Source organism: Thunnus maccoyii, chromosome 23, assembly GCF_910596095.1.
Source record: "Thunnus maccoyii chromosome 23, fThuMac1.1, whole genome shotgun sequence".
NCBI lineage: Eukaryota > Metazoa > Chordata > Actinopteri > Scombriformes > Scombridae > Thunnus > Thunnus maccoyii.
The window spans coordinates 19,048,647-19,062,015 of NC_056555.1; the positions used below are offsets into that span (position 1 = coordinate 19,048,647).

At 40.2% G+C, this 13,369-nt stretch overlaps 2 protein-coding genes across 5 annotated transcripts in view; one reads left to right on the forward strand and one right to left on the reverse strand.

Annotated features, from left to right (window-relative positions):
• The window catches only part of tnnt2c (troponin T2c, cardiac), an 83,169-nt gene extending 75,343 nt beyond the window's left edge, over positions 1–7,826 (reverse strand). For 3 of the 4 annotated variants that reach the window (XR_006093889.1, XR_006093892.1, XR_006093891.1), the window contains exon 1: positions 7,737–7,826. Coding sequence is in view for 1 of the 4 variants with exons in the window: in XM_042403203.1 (XP_042259137.1) it covers positions 2,969–3,814 (846 nt within the window). In the remaining 3 variants the exon portion in view is untranslated. Of the gene's footprint in view, positions 1–2,968; positions 4,121–7,736 lie in introns of those variants that run through there. The other variant, XM_042403203.1, reaches the window with a different exon arrangement.
• Positions 7,827–10,021: 2,195 nt separating this feature from the next.
• On the forward strand, positions 10,022–12,672 carry LOC121890536 (transcription termination factor 2, mitochondrial-like). Its single transcript, XM_042402897.1, has 2 exons — positions 10,022–10,184; positions 11,032–12,672. The coding sequence occupies exon 2, from the start codon at positions 11,052–11,054 to the stop codon at positions 12,189–12,191; it is 1,140 nt and encodes a 379-aa protein (XP_042258831.1). The 5' UTR covers positions 10,022–10,184; positions 11,032–11,051; the 3' UTR covers positions 12,192–12,672.
• The last annotated feature ends 697 nt before the right edge of the window (positions 12,673–13,369 follow it).

Below are 13,369 nucleotides of genomic sequence, written 5' to 3' on the forward strand. Positions count from 1 at the left end.
CATTTGTTTAGATGTGGTTTTACATGGGTTTAGATATGACAGTGGTGTGGAAATACTCATTTCATGAAAATAAAAATTTACAGTTTTTGTCCACCTGTGACACTCTTGCACCTCTAGCAAGGTGAATTTGCACCACAGCCATGACTGACACACAGATCTATTTGTAGCGTGTTTATATCTTTAGGTGCTTTAGGCTGTGATGAAAAAGGACTTACAGCTAAATAGGAAAACGAGAGATGCCTGCTCCGAGCATTGATATGTAGTATCATATCATCACAACAAAACATCAGCTGACAGGACTCTAATCTTCTCCTTGTGCAATTTGTGTGTTATCAACCAGTAATCAAGAAGCTATGACATCTTTTTTTTTTTAAAAAAACACCATTATAGTCAGATATCTAGATGTGAAACAGTTAAATTGGCTAGATGTCTCACTCTGTTGGCAGATCTCTAATCCTGTTTGAAGGAAAACAAGATTTTAAAGGACATTTTTTGTAGTGCTGAAAGTACAAATATTTAAACACTGAGGCCAAAAAACATCCCTACAATGCCAAACAACAGATAACAGACCACTGAACAGCTAATTTAAATACAAATATCATAGTTCCTGTTCAGGGTTGAGAATGTGGCCCGGGTGCTGTCAATCATGAAGCACTTACATTATCCTCTAGTCTCTGCTGGGTAGTAATGAGCAGACAACGACCTCATGATGACCTTGCAGCTGCTGTTCCAGGTGCGTGCACACACACACACACACACACATAGCCTTTCTGATATGAATAGATATGTTTCAAGTCTGTGTGCATCACCATGAAGTGCATGCTTCCTTTTAAACCTAAATTGGATCCATCCACTGTGATGGTTCAACAGAGCAGCGGGGAAGGGAGATAAACTGTATCACCACCGAGCAACCACTTGTCGTCCAATTTACTTCAGACTTTTGGGAACATTTTGTTCTTTAGGTGGCCGACTGATGTACTGGTATGGTGTCGAGTCAGGCTTTTTTTTTTTACACCATCATCAATACAATCCCCACACCTTTAGGCTGAAGTGGCGGGGTGTATGCGCGAGTGGGCGTGTTGAAGCTGGAGAGGAGTGGGGGGGGTGTATTGAGACCTGATAGCATAGATGGCCTCTCCCAGTCTCTATGGTAACCTGCCGGCATACAGCCATGTCTGGGGGGGCTTTTAATGGCTTGTCACAGCCATGAGAGCAAAACAGCGGTAAGGCATTGACAGTCCAAGCCTGGGTGACAATCAAAAGCCGCAGGGAAGAGAAATGTTCCTGTACCTTGGTCTGACATATATTTTCACTGCAGTTCACTGAATAACTGTCGGTTAAGAGGTTGTTTTCCCCTGCTGTGCATTGAAAAAGTCTGTCTGAACATGAAATGGATAACCTGTGTGCATTGACAAAGACAAGAAGTACTTTGGCAATTATTTAGTTACAAGTGTTACCTAAATGTTTTGTTGGATATAAAGGTTTTTCTTGTAGTTTTAAAGTTAAACACATAACTGGTGTTTAAAAGCTTGTCTGTCTGAGTAAACTGTATTATTTAATGAGTAACAAAATATGTATTGCATATGTAAACATTTAGTTATGTAATGTACTTTTTCCAGCATTAAAAGCTACAAACTGGTGTTCTAGTGCCATCTAGTGGACATGATATGTTACTACTATACACTTTCACATACATTTGACCTGAAATGGGATGATATTTTACTAACTGATTGGATGTTGTGGCAAATAATTCAACATGTGGCAGGAGAAAGTGACAGGAAAGAGAGAAAAGGATGCATCACAGACTGCTTGCCCACCAGGCCTCTAAAATATATTTGAGTCAGTCACATTAAGGTTTATATTGATGGATCTAAGATTATGATCATTTTAAAGCCATGTAGTTCTAATAAGAAGGTTTTATAAATGCAGTATAACTAAGAAATTAGAACTGGAGAGGATGTGGGGAAATAACTTGGAACTGGGAACTTCCTGATGTTACATTTTCTTCTATTAAATAAGCAGCAAATGTGTTTACTAGCTTCTCCTCTGATGCATCATTTGCTAAGGAATCCTGAATCTGTGAATGAAAATATTTATTTCTTTTGAATTATTTTGCAAAGTAGTGCCAATGTTATTTTTTTGCTCCATTCTTATGTACTGTATGTTTGTGTAGACATGTGAATAAAGTCTTTTACAATTTCTCAGGTGTCTCAGGTCTTCATTAGTCAATTTATTCAACTAATGGCGAAATTGTGGTCTATGATCAAAATTCTGATAAATTTGATAAAGTTTTCCCTAAAATAAGCAAGATTGGTCTAATCATAAATTGCAAAAAGGACTAGAAAAACTGAAAAGCCCTACAAAACATTTAATTTGTACTTTAATATTTTGAGGAGCTTATTGTAGACATCAAACACCCCTCTGTGAAGCTTCTTCCGCTGCTGGGCGTCACCTGTCAGTCAACTGTTGGGTCTTTTTGCTAAAAACACTGCAGGCCTGCACTGCTAGTCTTGAGCTTGAGAGACTAAATTAGCTGCCTAAAAAGTCAGCTGCACAACACCTGTTAGACTTAAGTTTCTTTCACACGTTTAACACAACCCAGTCAACATAACCATAAACATAATCAATATTTGATTAAATGATGTCACTTGACTCTAAAAGCAATTAAAATGAGTTGATTTATTCCAAACACATTAAATCCCCCCCCCCCCCCCCCCCCCCCATTTGGCGACCTGAAACCTTTGTTGACGAAATTCTGAATATCTTTAGAAAATGTTTGCAGGCATTCAATAAACTCGTCAGCCTCAGCTTGTGAACAAACAGACTGGTAAATACCAGCATCTCAAAGTTAGAACAATCGCAGATAATACATGAAGTCTAATCTGATATAATATCTTATATAATACAAACTGGAAATACAAGCCAAATAGTCCAAAAACAACTTGGCTGTCCAGTTGGAGCTGTGTCCTCACTTCCAGGAGCCAGACTTGCCCTTGGCCCCGCGGGTGGTCTTGGATGCTTTGGAGCCCCTCTGGTGGTCACTGACTCGGTTTCGGAGCACGTAGATGTCGTACTTCTGCCTCTTGAGCTTTTCTGCCAGCTCAAACTTCTCAGCATGCAGCTGATGGAGCCACTTCCAGAGGTCCTGCGCCTTCTCCGCCAGCTTCTCCTGGTTCAGGTGGTCGATGTTGAGCGGCTTACGGCGCTCCATCAACGCCTTCTTCTTCTCTTCTCTGGCTGTCAGCTTCTTGCCCTTCTTCTGGTCGACCTTCTGCAGGTAGCCACCGAATGATTTGTTTGTGAATATCTTCTTCTTCTTGGCCTCCTCCTCAGCGCGCAGCTTTGCCGCCTCCTCCTCGCGCCTCGCCCTCTCCTCGGCCAGCCGTGATTGGCGCTCACGCTCCTCCTCCGCACGGACGCGCTGCTGTTCTGCTCTATCAGATCGGCGGCGTTCGATACGGTTACGCAGAGCGACCAGCTCTTCCTCTTCTTTCTGGCGGCTGGAGAAATGCAGCTCGATGAGGCTCTGGAGGTCGTTGAAATCCTTTTCTAGTCTCTTGCGATGGAGGTCATCAAAATCCACCTTCTCGCCATCTGGGAGCTTTGGAGGAGCAATATTTGGCACATAAGTTGTCTTATGTCGCGGTTTGGACTCTCCTTCATGCTCATTTTCCTCTGCAGGCTCTTCTTTTTTCTCTGCTTCATCATCTCTCTGCTCCTCTTCTTCTTCTTCAACTTCTTCCTCCTCGTTCACCTCCTCTTCCTCTTCCTCCTCCTGCTCATACTCCTCCACAATTTCCTCAGTGTCTGACATGATGGTACTTTGGAGGCTTTCCAGGGAAGAGAAAGCAGGATGAACACCAAGACCAGCTGGTGTCTGGCACACAAGAGATGACTGGGGTCTTGGGTGTGCTGCTCGGGGGGTCTTTTAAAGGTTTGGCTTTACCATGTGACCGTAGGCTGATCAAAGTCTCCAGAGTGTGGGTCAGCAGAAGGGCGGGTTTTGAGACAGATGGAATAGTCTATTTTCTCCTTCAGCAAGTCTTGTCAGCCCCACACACCCCCACTTATCCCCTATAGACCCCCATGCTCCACTCTGACCCTGCAGCCCTCCTCATTCCTTTGTAAGGACAAGATGAGAGACTATTTCAGATGCACAACAGATGCACACATAGCATCATCCAGAACAAATACCATCCATAGTTTTAAAGGCCTACTGAGCCGCCGGCGTTGATAAGAGATAGAGCTGTGGAAGCAGAAACACAGAGGATGGATAGAGAAAACTAGTCCCCTCTAAACTATAGATCATCCAACCGACTTCTATGGACAGCCTATGGATCATCCATAGTGTGCGCAGTTTAGCAAACTTGCTAATCCATCGTGATAGTTTAAAAGCCACCGTGGCAAAACATGCCGTGCTTAAGAACTTCCATTAACAAGGCAAATTGTAGTCTCTTTAGTACGTCAGAGAGCCAATGAGGATTTTAATGAGGGCAAGTTACAGCTGTCGCATTTTCGAAAATGAGCTATTACTTTGAATATCCTGCATGTGCCCTGTAGCACCAACAAACTAATGTTGCTTTTGAGTTAGGAAAAACTGAACTATATTTACATTCTTTGTTTTCTTTCTCCTGCAAGTCAATGTACGCATATAGGCCATTTGATCTATCTATCTATCTAATTCCAGTGTTTCAGTCTGTTTCTATATCTGTAAAGCACTTTGTAATTATTATTATTGTTATAGCAGTCAATCAATGTATTTTAATTATTGGTATTTGTGTATCAACTAGAGCTGCAACCAATAGTTATCATTATAGATTAATCTGTTGATTATTTTCTCAATTAATCGATTAGATGTTTGGTCTAGAAAATGTAGAAAAATGTCGATCCCTGTTTCCCAAAGTCCAAGATGCAGACTAAAATGTCTTGTTTTGTCCCGACCAACATACACGATTAAGGAAACCAGAAAATATTTACATTTAAGAGGCTGGAATCATAGAATTTCAACAATTAATCAATTATCAAAGTTAGATAGTTGGCGATTAATTTTCTGTCGATCGACTTATCAATTAATCGACTAAATGCTGCACCTCTAATACCAAGGGTTATTTCTGTAAAAAAAAAAACAACAACAACATTTAAAGAAAGACAGGCGCCACAGACAGAAGACCTTCACTAAGAACAATGACGTGCAAGATGAGCTTTACTGCTCTGGCTTTGTCTCCACTTTGGAATGTAATTAAAACATTCCTGCTTTTAGGGGCTTTCTGCTTTTAAGCGCTGAGTGGATTAAATGGTAATTGCTCCCATGCTGCAACATTTAAATACTGATGTCAAGAGTTTATGCTCCCAAGTCTTGAGTTATCAGTGGAAAAGGACAAACGCAGTTTTAGGATGATGAGATAACTGACAGGAGGAGACAGGTGCTCCGTAGTGTCTGAGAATCCCAATTAAACTGTTACATGCGCCTCCTTAGGATAAAGCTCCTGACGTTATCCTGCTGTACATGTATGCGGCAGATAACATCTCTATGGGGGTTCAATTTCAGTCTTATAATAAATCTTCTGGTGCTGCGACTGAGTGAAGATAGGCTAATTGTGGCCTAAACAAATCTTAATGCCTACGAGAACGTGTCCCATGCCTGTCTCATCCCAGAGTGGACTGAGCTCTACTGGAACATGCCTGTGCACAACATGAGGACAGCAGGTGGTTCCAGTATAATCAAGGCAGTCTTGGTTACTGGTGGCAAGGGACAACTGTGTCTATCAGCAGAGAAAAGCAACAAATGACCAGGCCTATAAATAGCAATACGCTCTGCTGTTTCACACAGTTCAAAATGAACATAAAGAAGCAGATTAAAACTATGCTTACAATTTTTTGCTATCAAATTGAGAAAAATCAGTACGGGGGCTCTTCAAAGGCATAAATGCCTTGCTGGGACATCTTAGAAATCTTTTAAAAAGTTGTTTAATATAAATTGTTTCCACTATATCAGTTGCAACTATACCAATATCCACTACTCACAGTGATGCCATGTCCTAATCAAACCAGTGCTTTTAGCCTTTTCTTTGACAAGTCTTCTTCTTTTTATTGGTTTTTAGTGGCGGTTGGCTTCCAAAATGTCGCATTACCACCATCTACTGAATTTAAACTAAAAGTCTCCCATCCATTTCCCACTCTGCTATAAATTCTCTATTTTTCAGGAGTTTGAGAGAGCCTAAAAGCTTCTCTCAACAGCTGCTGCACACCTTCTCCAGAAACTTCCACAACATCCAGAAATCTCCTGGCTGCATCTACAATTATGTCAATTTTCTCCAATTTAATTTCCTCTCTACTCCAGAAGTACAGTTAATTGCCACAAAGGCCACAAACTTCAACTGATCCCTACAAAAGCAAAACTCATCATGCTTCTTGACTGATTGATCAAGTCTCCCCTTAGATCTGACCCTGATTATTTCTACCTACTTTACTCTCTTTAGACAGTTAGCCTCCCATTCTGCATGATTCCCTTTGCAAAGAAGACACTCTGGATCTTTCTTACAGTCTCCTTCACAATCATTCTCCCTACATGAGGCAAAATCACTCCTACATACAAACAAACTATGACCAAACTTCCAACAGTTCTTGCACTGCAAAGTTTCGGGGAACATACTGCCTCACTGGATAAGAACACTCCTATCAGGCAAGTACTCCAAATCAAAGTGAAGTATGACAGATTTAGTTTCACACTTTTGATTAACAACTTTGTCAAACTTCTTCATTCTATAGCTGTCTGTCACCTCTTTACACTCTTTAAATCTCCTTGCATCCACTCTGTGTTAGACTCCAACACCTTTTATTGGAGCTTTCTTGCTGAGCGGAAAACATGCCACTGGGTACAAATTCATCTCCAAACCCAAAACCAAGATTTTCAAGGCTTTTTCCATCCATTCCATCCTTTTCTATAACTTCACCCACTTCATTCTTAATTCACTTTGCCACAGTGTGCTTTTCTGACAAAGCTCCACATCATCCAGCAACTTCTTTCAAACCCCGAATCTTCATTCTAACCATGTTTCTTTTTCATGTTCACTCTCACTATGATTCGATGAATCAAGTTTCCTTCTCCTTTCTTTTCCCTGAGGCTCTCCCGCTTCTAACTTCAAAATTCTCATCTTCGATTTTCCTTCATCACCCAGTGGCGTCCACGCAGACTGCTGAGAGCTTATGGAGATGTCCTTCACTCGACAAGAAAAGTCTTTGTAAAGTTCAGAAAATGTATGGTTTAGTTCAAGAAAGTAGCAGTTGAATGTCAACAGGCTACTGTTTGCAGCCTGGAGGCACAGTGACCCCCTCTGGTCAACATTATGCAGTACAGTTAAATGTACCCATACATATTATTCCTCTCCTCTTTATGTTGTATGTCACCATTCCTGCCAGATTGTGGACATTAATTGAACAACCAGATTAAGACCATAGATTTATAGACTATGGCATGCCAAATACCGTTCTCAATTCACTATATATGTGTCTGTTTTTGCATTTACATTTTGTCATTTGGCAGATGCTTTTATCCAAAGCGACTCACAAGTGAGGTAAGACGACCAAGCGTTAGTTTTTGTTGTGTATCTGGTTTCATGAATGACCCAACACTACTTTTTAAGTATTTTTATTGGAGGAATATATATAAATATGCAGTCACTAAAAAGAGAAATAACAATGAAATGAAGAGAAAAATAAAATCTCTTTTTACTCACCCATCACAACTCATTCAACATAAACTCTGACTGCAGCAGCCAGATGTGGATTTGGAGACATTGTGTTTCCCCGGCAGCTTCCCAGAGTTAAATGTGCTGCAAAATAAAGACGAAAAGCATTAATTTGGACTTGTTGCTAATATTTATTGTGTTGACTTAAACCCTTTTGTTTTGTTGACATTGGCTTTACTTCCTCATTGTTTGGGGTCTCAAAGATCTGTTGTACAGTATGTGTAATGATTATTATCATTATTGTTAAAAAATCCACATTTATTTCTATGTAAATGTGTTTTTCGTTTCTTCTGACTTCATTAAACCGAGTTTGTTGAAATGTGTTAACTTCTCTTTCCCACAAACTGGCCTTACACATTTAATGAGGTTGACAAATAACAGAAATGACTATAAAGCATTATTATTAATATGAATGATAAAATATTTCATGTTTTATACGTTATACCTGCTATGCATATATTCTTTTTGTTTGCCAAAATGTCATTGACAGATAAAAAAATGTACAAACAATGTCCAATCTTGATTCTGAAAGCAAGTCATGGATATTAGTTTCTGTGTATCACTATACTAACTTCTTTGAGGTTATTTTTTGGATATACTGATTTTCTACTGAAAGAATACTCTGACTGTGACTAATCTTATTTTGCTATAATACTACATCCAGAAATCAAAATCCAATGGAAGCAAACCATTATTTTCTGTTTTCATGAATGATGTCAATAGCTATTAACCTCCTCTTGTCTGAACAAAAAAGCTGTTAAAACCATCAGACTAATTAACAGATACAATTTATTTTCATTTTTTGTTTGTTCCCCTCATTTACTCAATTTACTTAGCTTTGCTCTCATTACATTTGTTTTGTATTTATTTTGTGCCCTTTGTTCTGTTTACATGTTCTTCGTCTCCCCCCTGTGGCATTTTATATTGTGTTGTTGAAACTTTGAATATTATAAATGAGGTTAATGAAGAGAAAGTAAAATCCTAGTGATGCTCCAATAAAACAAAAACAAATAGATTTGGGGTTAAGGAGAGGAAGTGCTGTGTGAAAACCAAATTATAAAGCACATATATTGCACATGAATGTTATCAGGTAAAATTTCCTACGTGTCATCATGTTCATAAGTTATTCTCATAATATTAGGAAAAGTCATTGAAGGACAGGTTCACATTTTTTCAAGTCTGTCTTAAAACAACAGCCAGGTGTCCATATGAACACTGAAAGAGGTTTACCTCACTGTAATCATTCCTCCTGTTCATACTGGCTATTAAAAGATCCCCTTCAAATGTGCTTTCAATGTACTGTTCAGCAGTCAGTCATATCAAGTGGATATCTGCCACATTTACAGTCTTTTTAGCATCAAATTCCCTCTTTGTGTTTCTCTGTTGAGTTGCGGTGGAAGTATAGTGACAAAAAAGGGACTTTGGCACTTAAGAGACTGTAATGATGAAATATATCTACTTGATTTGACTCATTTGAACGACTGAAGCTTCATATCATCTTCAGATAAACTTTTAAATACATTTTTGCACAGAGGGAGGACTGTGGATTTTGGCCCCCATCACTTATATTGTAAGTGCGTCAGTATAAACAGGAGGAATGATTACAGCAAGAAAAACCTGTTTCATTGTTCATTTGGGCACCTGACTGTTGTTTCAAGATAACATTGTGAACCCGTCCTTTAAGTATCATGGTGATAAATTACTTTAAGAGTACCAGAGGTATCTAAACCCCTGAGACAGAGTATTACAGTTAAACGTAAGTAGTTTTTACTGGCTTAATGTGAGGCTTTTAGACCTCTTAATTATCTGCAGTGTGTATGACTCATGTTAAGTATCCATTCGAGTCTTTTCTTGGCAGCAGTGTTCGCTAATGGCAGCACTAAGTATTTCTATAGTTAGATAATTATTCAAGTTGTGGGTTGTTTCTACACTGGGGTGGACAGAAACTCACAGCAAGCAAGGTCACGTTCACATCTTCGGCTTTAAAAGTGCAATATTACACAGCATTACACAATACAGTGTTTGTCTGTCTATCAAAGGCGAGCATGAAGGTTGTTGTTGGGGGCGGTGCAGCATTGGCTGACCTAACACGGTAGTGTCTAAATGGTAACCCTAGATGTGAGAACATCTCGCGAGATTTTCAGCCATTGTTTGTCATTGTACAAAATAATTATGTTTTATGATGTGACAAAGCTGTATTAGAATCTGGTTTGGTTTAGACACAAAAAACACTTTGGTGGGGTCAGGGAAAGATCATCGTTTGGGTTAAAATTTTCACTCTCGCGAGATCTTTCGCAAATCTAGGTTACCATGTAGACATGCCCGTAGTCACATGCGTGTCATGCGTTTGACTCCGCCCACAGGCTCATCTCATGTTATGAAAGCAAAACGGTGGGTGTGGAAAGAGGAGTCCTACGGTTGCAAGCTGGAAAACTGGTAAAATAATCGGTTTTACTTTTAATCTAATACAAATTATACATGCTCTTTGCGTTATTTAGACGCTGTTATTACATTTACTGAGAATGTTTAGCTCGTGATTGTATGTAGTGCTGGTGAGCACTGTTACATAGCCAGTGCAACACAATACATGCATAACATGTAACATCTCATGTAGAAGCCAGCAGTCAGTACACAGTGTTCCCTGTGATTGTTCCAGTCTCTGAAAGCTCAGGACAGCTGCTGAGCTGCTTCAAACTAAAACTTTAATAATCTGAACTGTTGTTTCACGCATTGCAACATAAATTAACTGAGAGCTTTGTTTATTTTAACTTGTCTTGTGGTGTCATTTCAAAGCTGTGAGTCTGCAATATTTACTAATTACAATATATTTCGCTGATAACTAACAAAATACAGTATTTGGTCAAATGACAGAATGTACAATATGTAGATCCTGAGTCTACAATCAAAGCATTTAAGGGTCATAATGTAATTTTAAGTTTCTCTTCAGTGTAAGAAATTGTGAACTTTGGCTTTATGGGCCATAAACACCTGTAACTGTAACTTTAACTGACATTTTAACTTTATTGTTATGAATCTTTATCAAAGATATCAATCTGCAATGACCCTAACCCTAACCCTTAACACTATTTTCTAAAATTCTTTACTTTTAGCTGAAAGTTAAAACCTAAAACACATTTTTGCTTTCAGCATACAATGAATAGATTCTGCAGTGCTTTTTGATGTAGACTATTATCTCAGTTCTTCAAATTAGGGCTACTTTACACTTACGGGAAGAGTGCCACCTGTTCATTGTACTTATAGATATGCTTTATTCTCCTCACAGATCCACTACAGTTATCAACAATGCTTCGTGTCACCACTGCTTCCTTGTGCACCTACTGCCAGAGGATGAGGCTCCTTCTCCCACCGTCTGCCTCTTCCTCCACAGTGACTTCTCCCAACAAAAGATTGGAAAACCAGTACACAGTGGACTCCCTTTACGAACTGTCTGTGGACATCAGAAAGGTACGCAAGGTAAAGGGCTGGGTTCTGTCTGAGAGCACTGCGTACGTGTCTGAAACTGCTGACCTGTTGAGGGACATGGGTGCAGACGCAACAGTAATCGCCAGCATCCTGGAAACTCACCCTGAGGCCGTCCTGTGTCGGCCAGAGGACGTGGCTGCCCAGAGAGACCTCTGGGTGTCCGTGTGCCCCAACAAGCGAGAGTTGATGAGCATCATTGAGAAGTTTCCCGCCTCCTTCTTCACATTAACTCACCATAGCAACCAGCAGGCCAACATCCTTTACCTCCGGAGCCTGCGCCTCAACAAGCGGATCATCGGAAAGCTGATGGCCAGCGCCCCGCAGAGCTTCAGTCGGCCTGTGGAGCGCAACCAGGAGGTTATCCACACACTGAGGGAGACCTACCTGGACCTGGGTGGAGATGAAGGCAACCTACGCATCTGGCTGCAGAAGCTCCTCAGCCAGAACCCGTACATCCTGCTGCGACCTGCGGAGGCCTGGAGGGACAGTCTGGGCTTCCTGAGGGAGCAGGGCTTCACCACGGAGGAGCTCCTCAGCCTGGTCTCCAGCCTCAGGGCCTCCATTGCAGAGCTGCAGCCTGAATCTATGCACCAAGCGCTGGGCTATATTGAAGGGGCTCTCGCCTGCTCCAAAGACGAACTCAAACAAATTGTGATCCTTTGTCCAGCCGTTTTGTACTACTCCTTGCCCACCTTGATCGGGCGCTTCCAGGGGCTGATGGATGCGGGAGTGAGCATGGAGCAGGTGAAGGAATCTCCAAATGTCCTGGAGCTCACCACGCAGATTGTGCTTTACCGGATCCAGAAGTTGGCCTCCTACGGTTATGACGTACGTGGTGGCAGCCTGGACGTTATTGTGGGAACCAAGAAGGACTTTGAGATGAGCTACGACAAGCTGCACCTCAGGACACGGCGACCGCTCTTCAACCCCGTAGCTCCCCTTAGATCTGCTGAAGAGTGACTTTCAGACTGTTGATATGTTGCAGTATTCTGTTAAATGGACGGTTTGTGTGGGGAAAAAAAAGTTTATGTGATTGTTTGATGCTGATTTTGCAAAGAGGTTCGCATCTTCACCTTTGTGCAAGGTGTAGAAGGAAAGGAGGCAATCTGAAATATCAAACCTCCTGCAATACTTGTTGTATTGATGACACCTTTACTATAAAACCTTCATCTGTGCCCTTTGATTTAATGCTTAGGGCACTTAAAACACTATACTACATAACACTGTGACTGCTTTAAAATCTTAACTTAGATTTGGAGAATAACCAAGTATTTTATAGACAAATATGTCACAGAATGTATTGTCATTGATGCAGTAGTCTATATCAATTACTTCCAATGGTTGCCTGTCATTTTGGTATGTTACTACTGAGATTTACTACTGTAGTTAAACTCATTGTAGTAATTGCATGTCAGATGAGAAATAAATGTGAAAGTTTGAAGTCTTTTAGTTTCATTGATCAGTGAAAAAAAGCAATCTACCAATGGGCTAATTCAAATACTGGTTTATAGTGTATTATAATCACAATCTAGTTTACATTCAGTTGTGTTTTGGGTTTATTTGACTGGAATTCTTTCCCAAAGTTTAAATGTAACACAATCTGACAGATTTGAACACTCAAGCGCCAAAGAAAAGACTGAAACCGTTTGTATATTTAACCCAGTTTTAATTAAAACAAGCACATTGAGAAGGACGAAGAAGCAAGTGAAGCAGTTTGTTCCAGTGGTACATTTATTGAGGGTTATACAGTGGGGACACCATGATATGAAAACTCTGTAATTCCTTTCACTTTTTTTTCTCAATAAGCATTGATAAGGGCAACAACTAGACAGCAATGTCATACTGATACTGCCTCCGAAGTGGGTAAGGAATAAAATGAGCCGACTAGTACTAAGACAGAGAAAGGAGATGATAAAACACCTCTGTTGATAGATACATTGGATGGCTCAAAAAGGGAGACAATTGGAAATGATGAAGAATAAATGTGGACAGGCGGCTGTATTAGAAGAGATACAAGATTTCTCACCATTTTTTTGGAATGGACGGTCTATAAATGCTTTCATTTTTATTGAAAATTTTTCCAAAAAGAAAGATCCATCCACAATGATTTCTCATATCAAAAATACTGTATATCAATG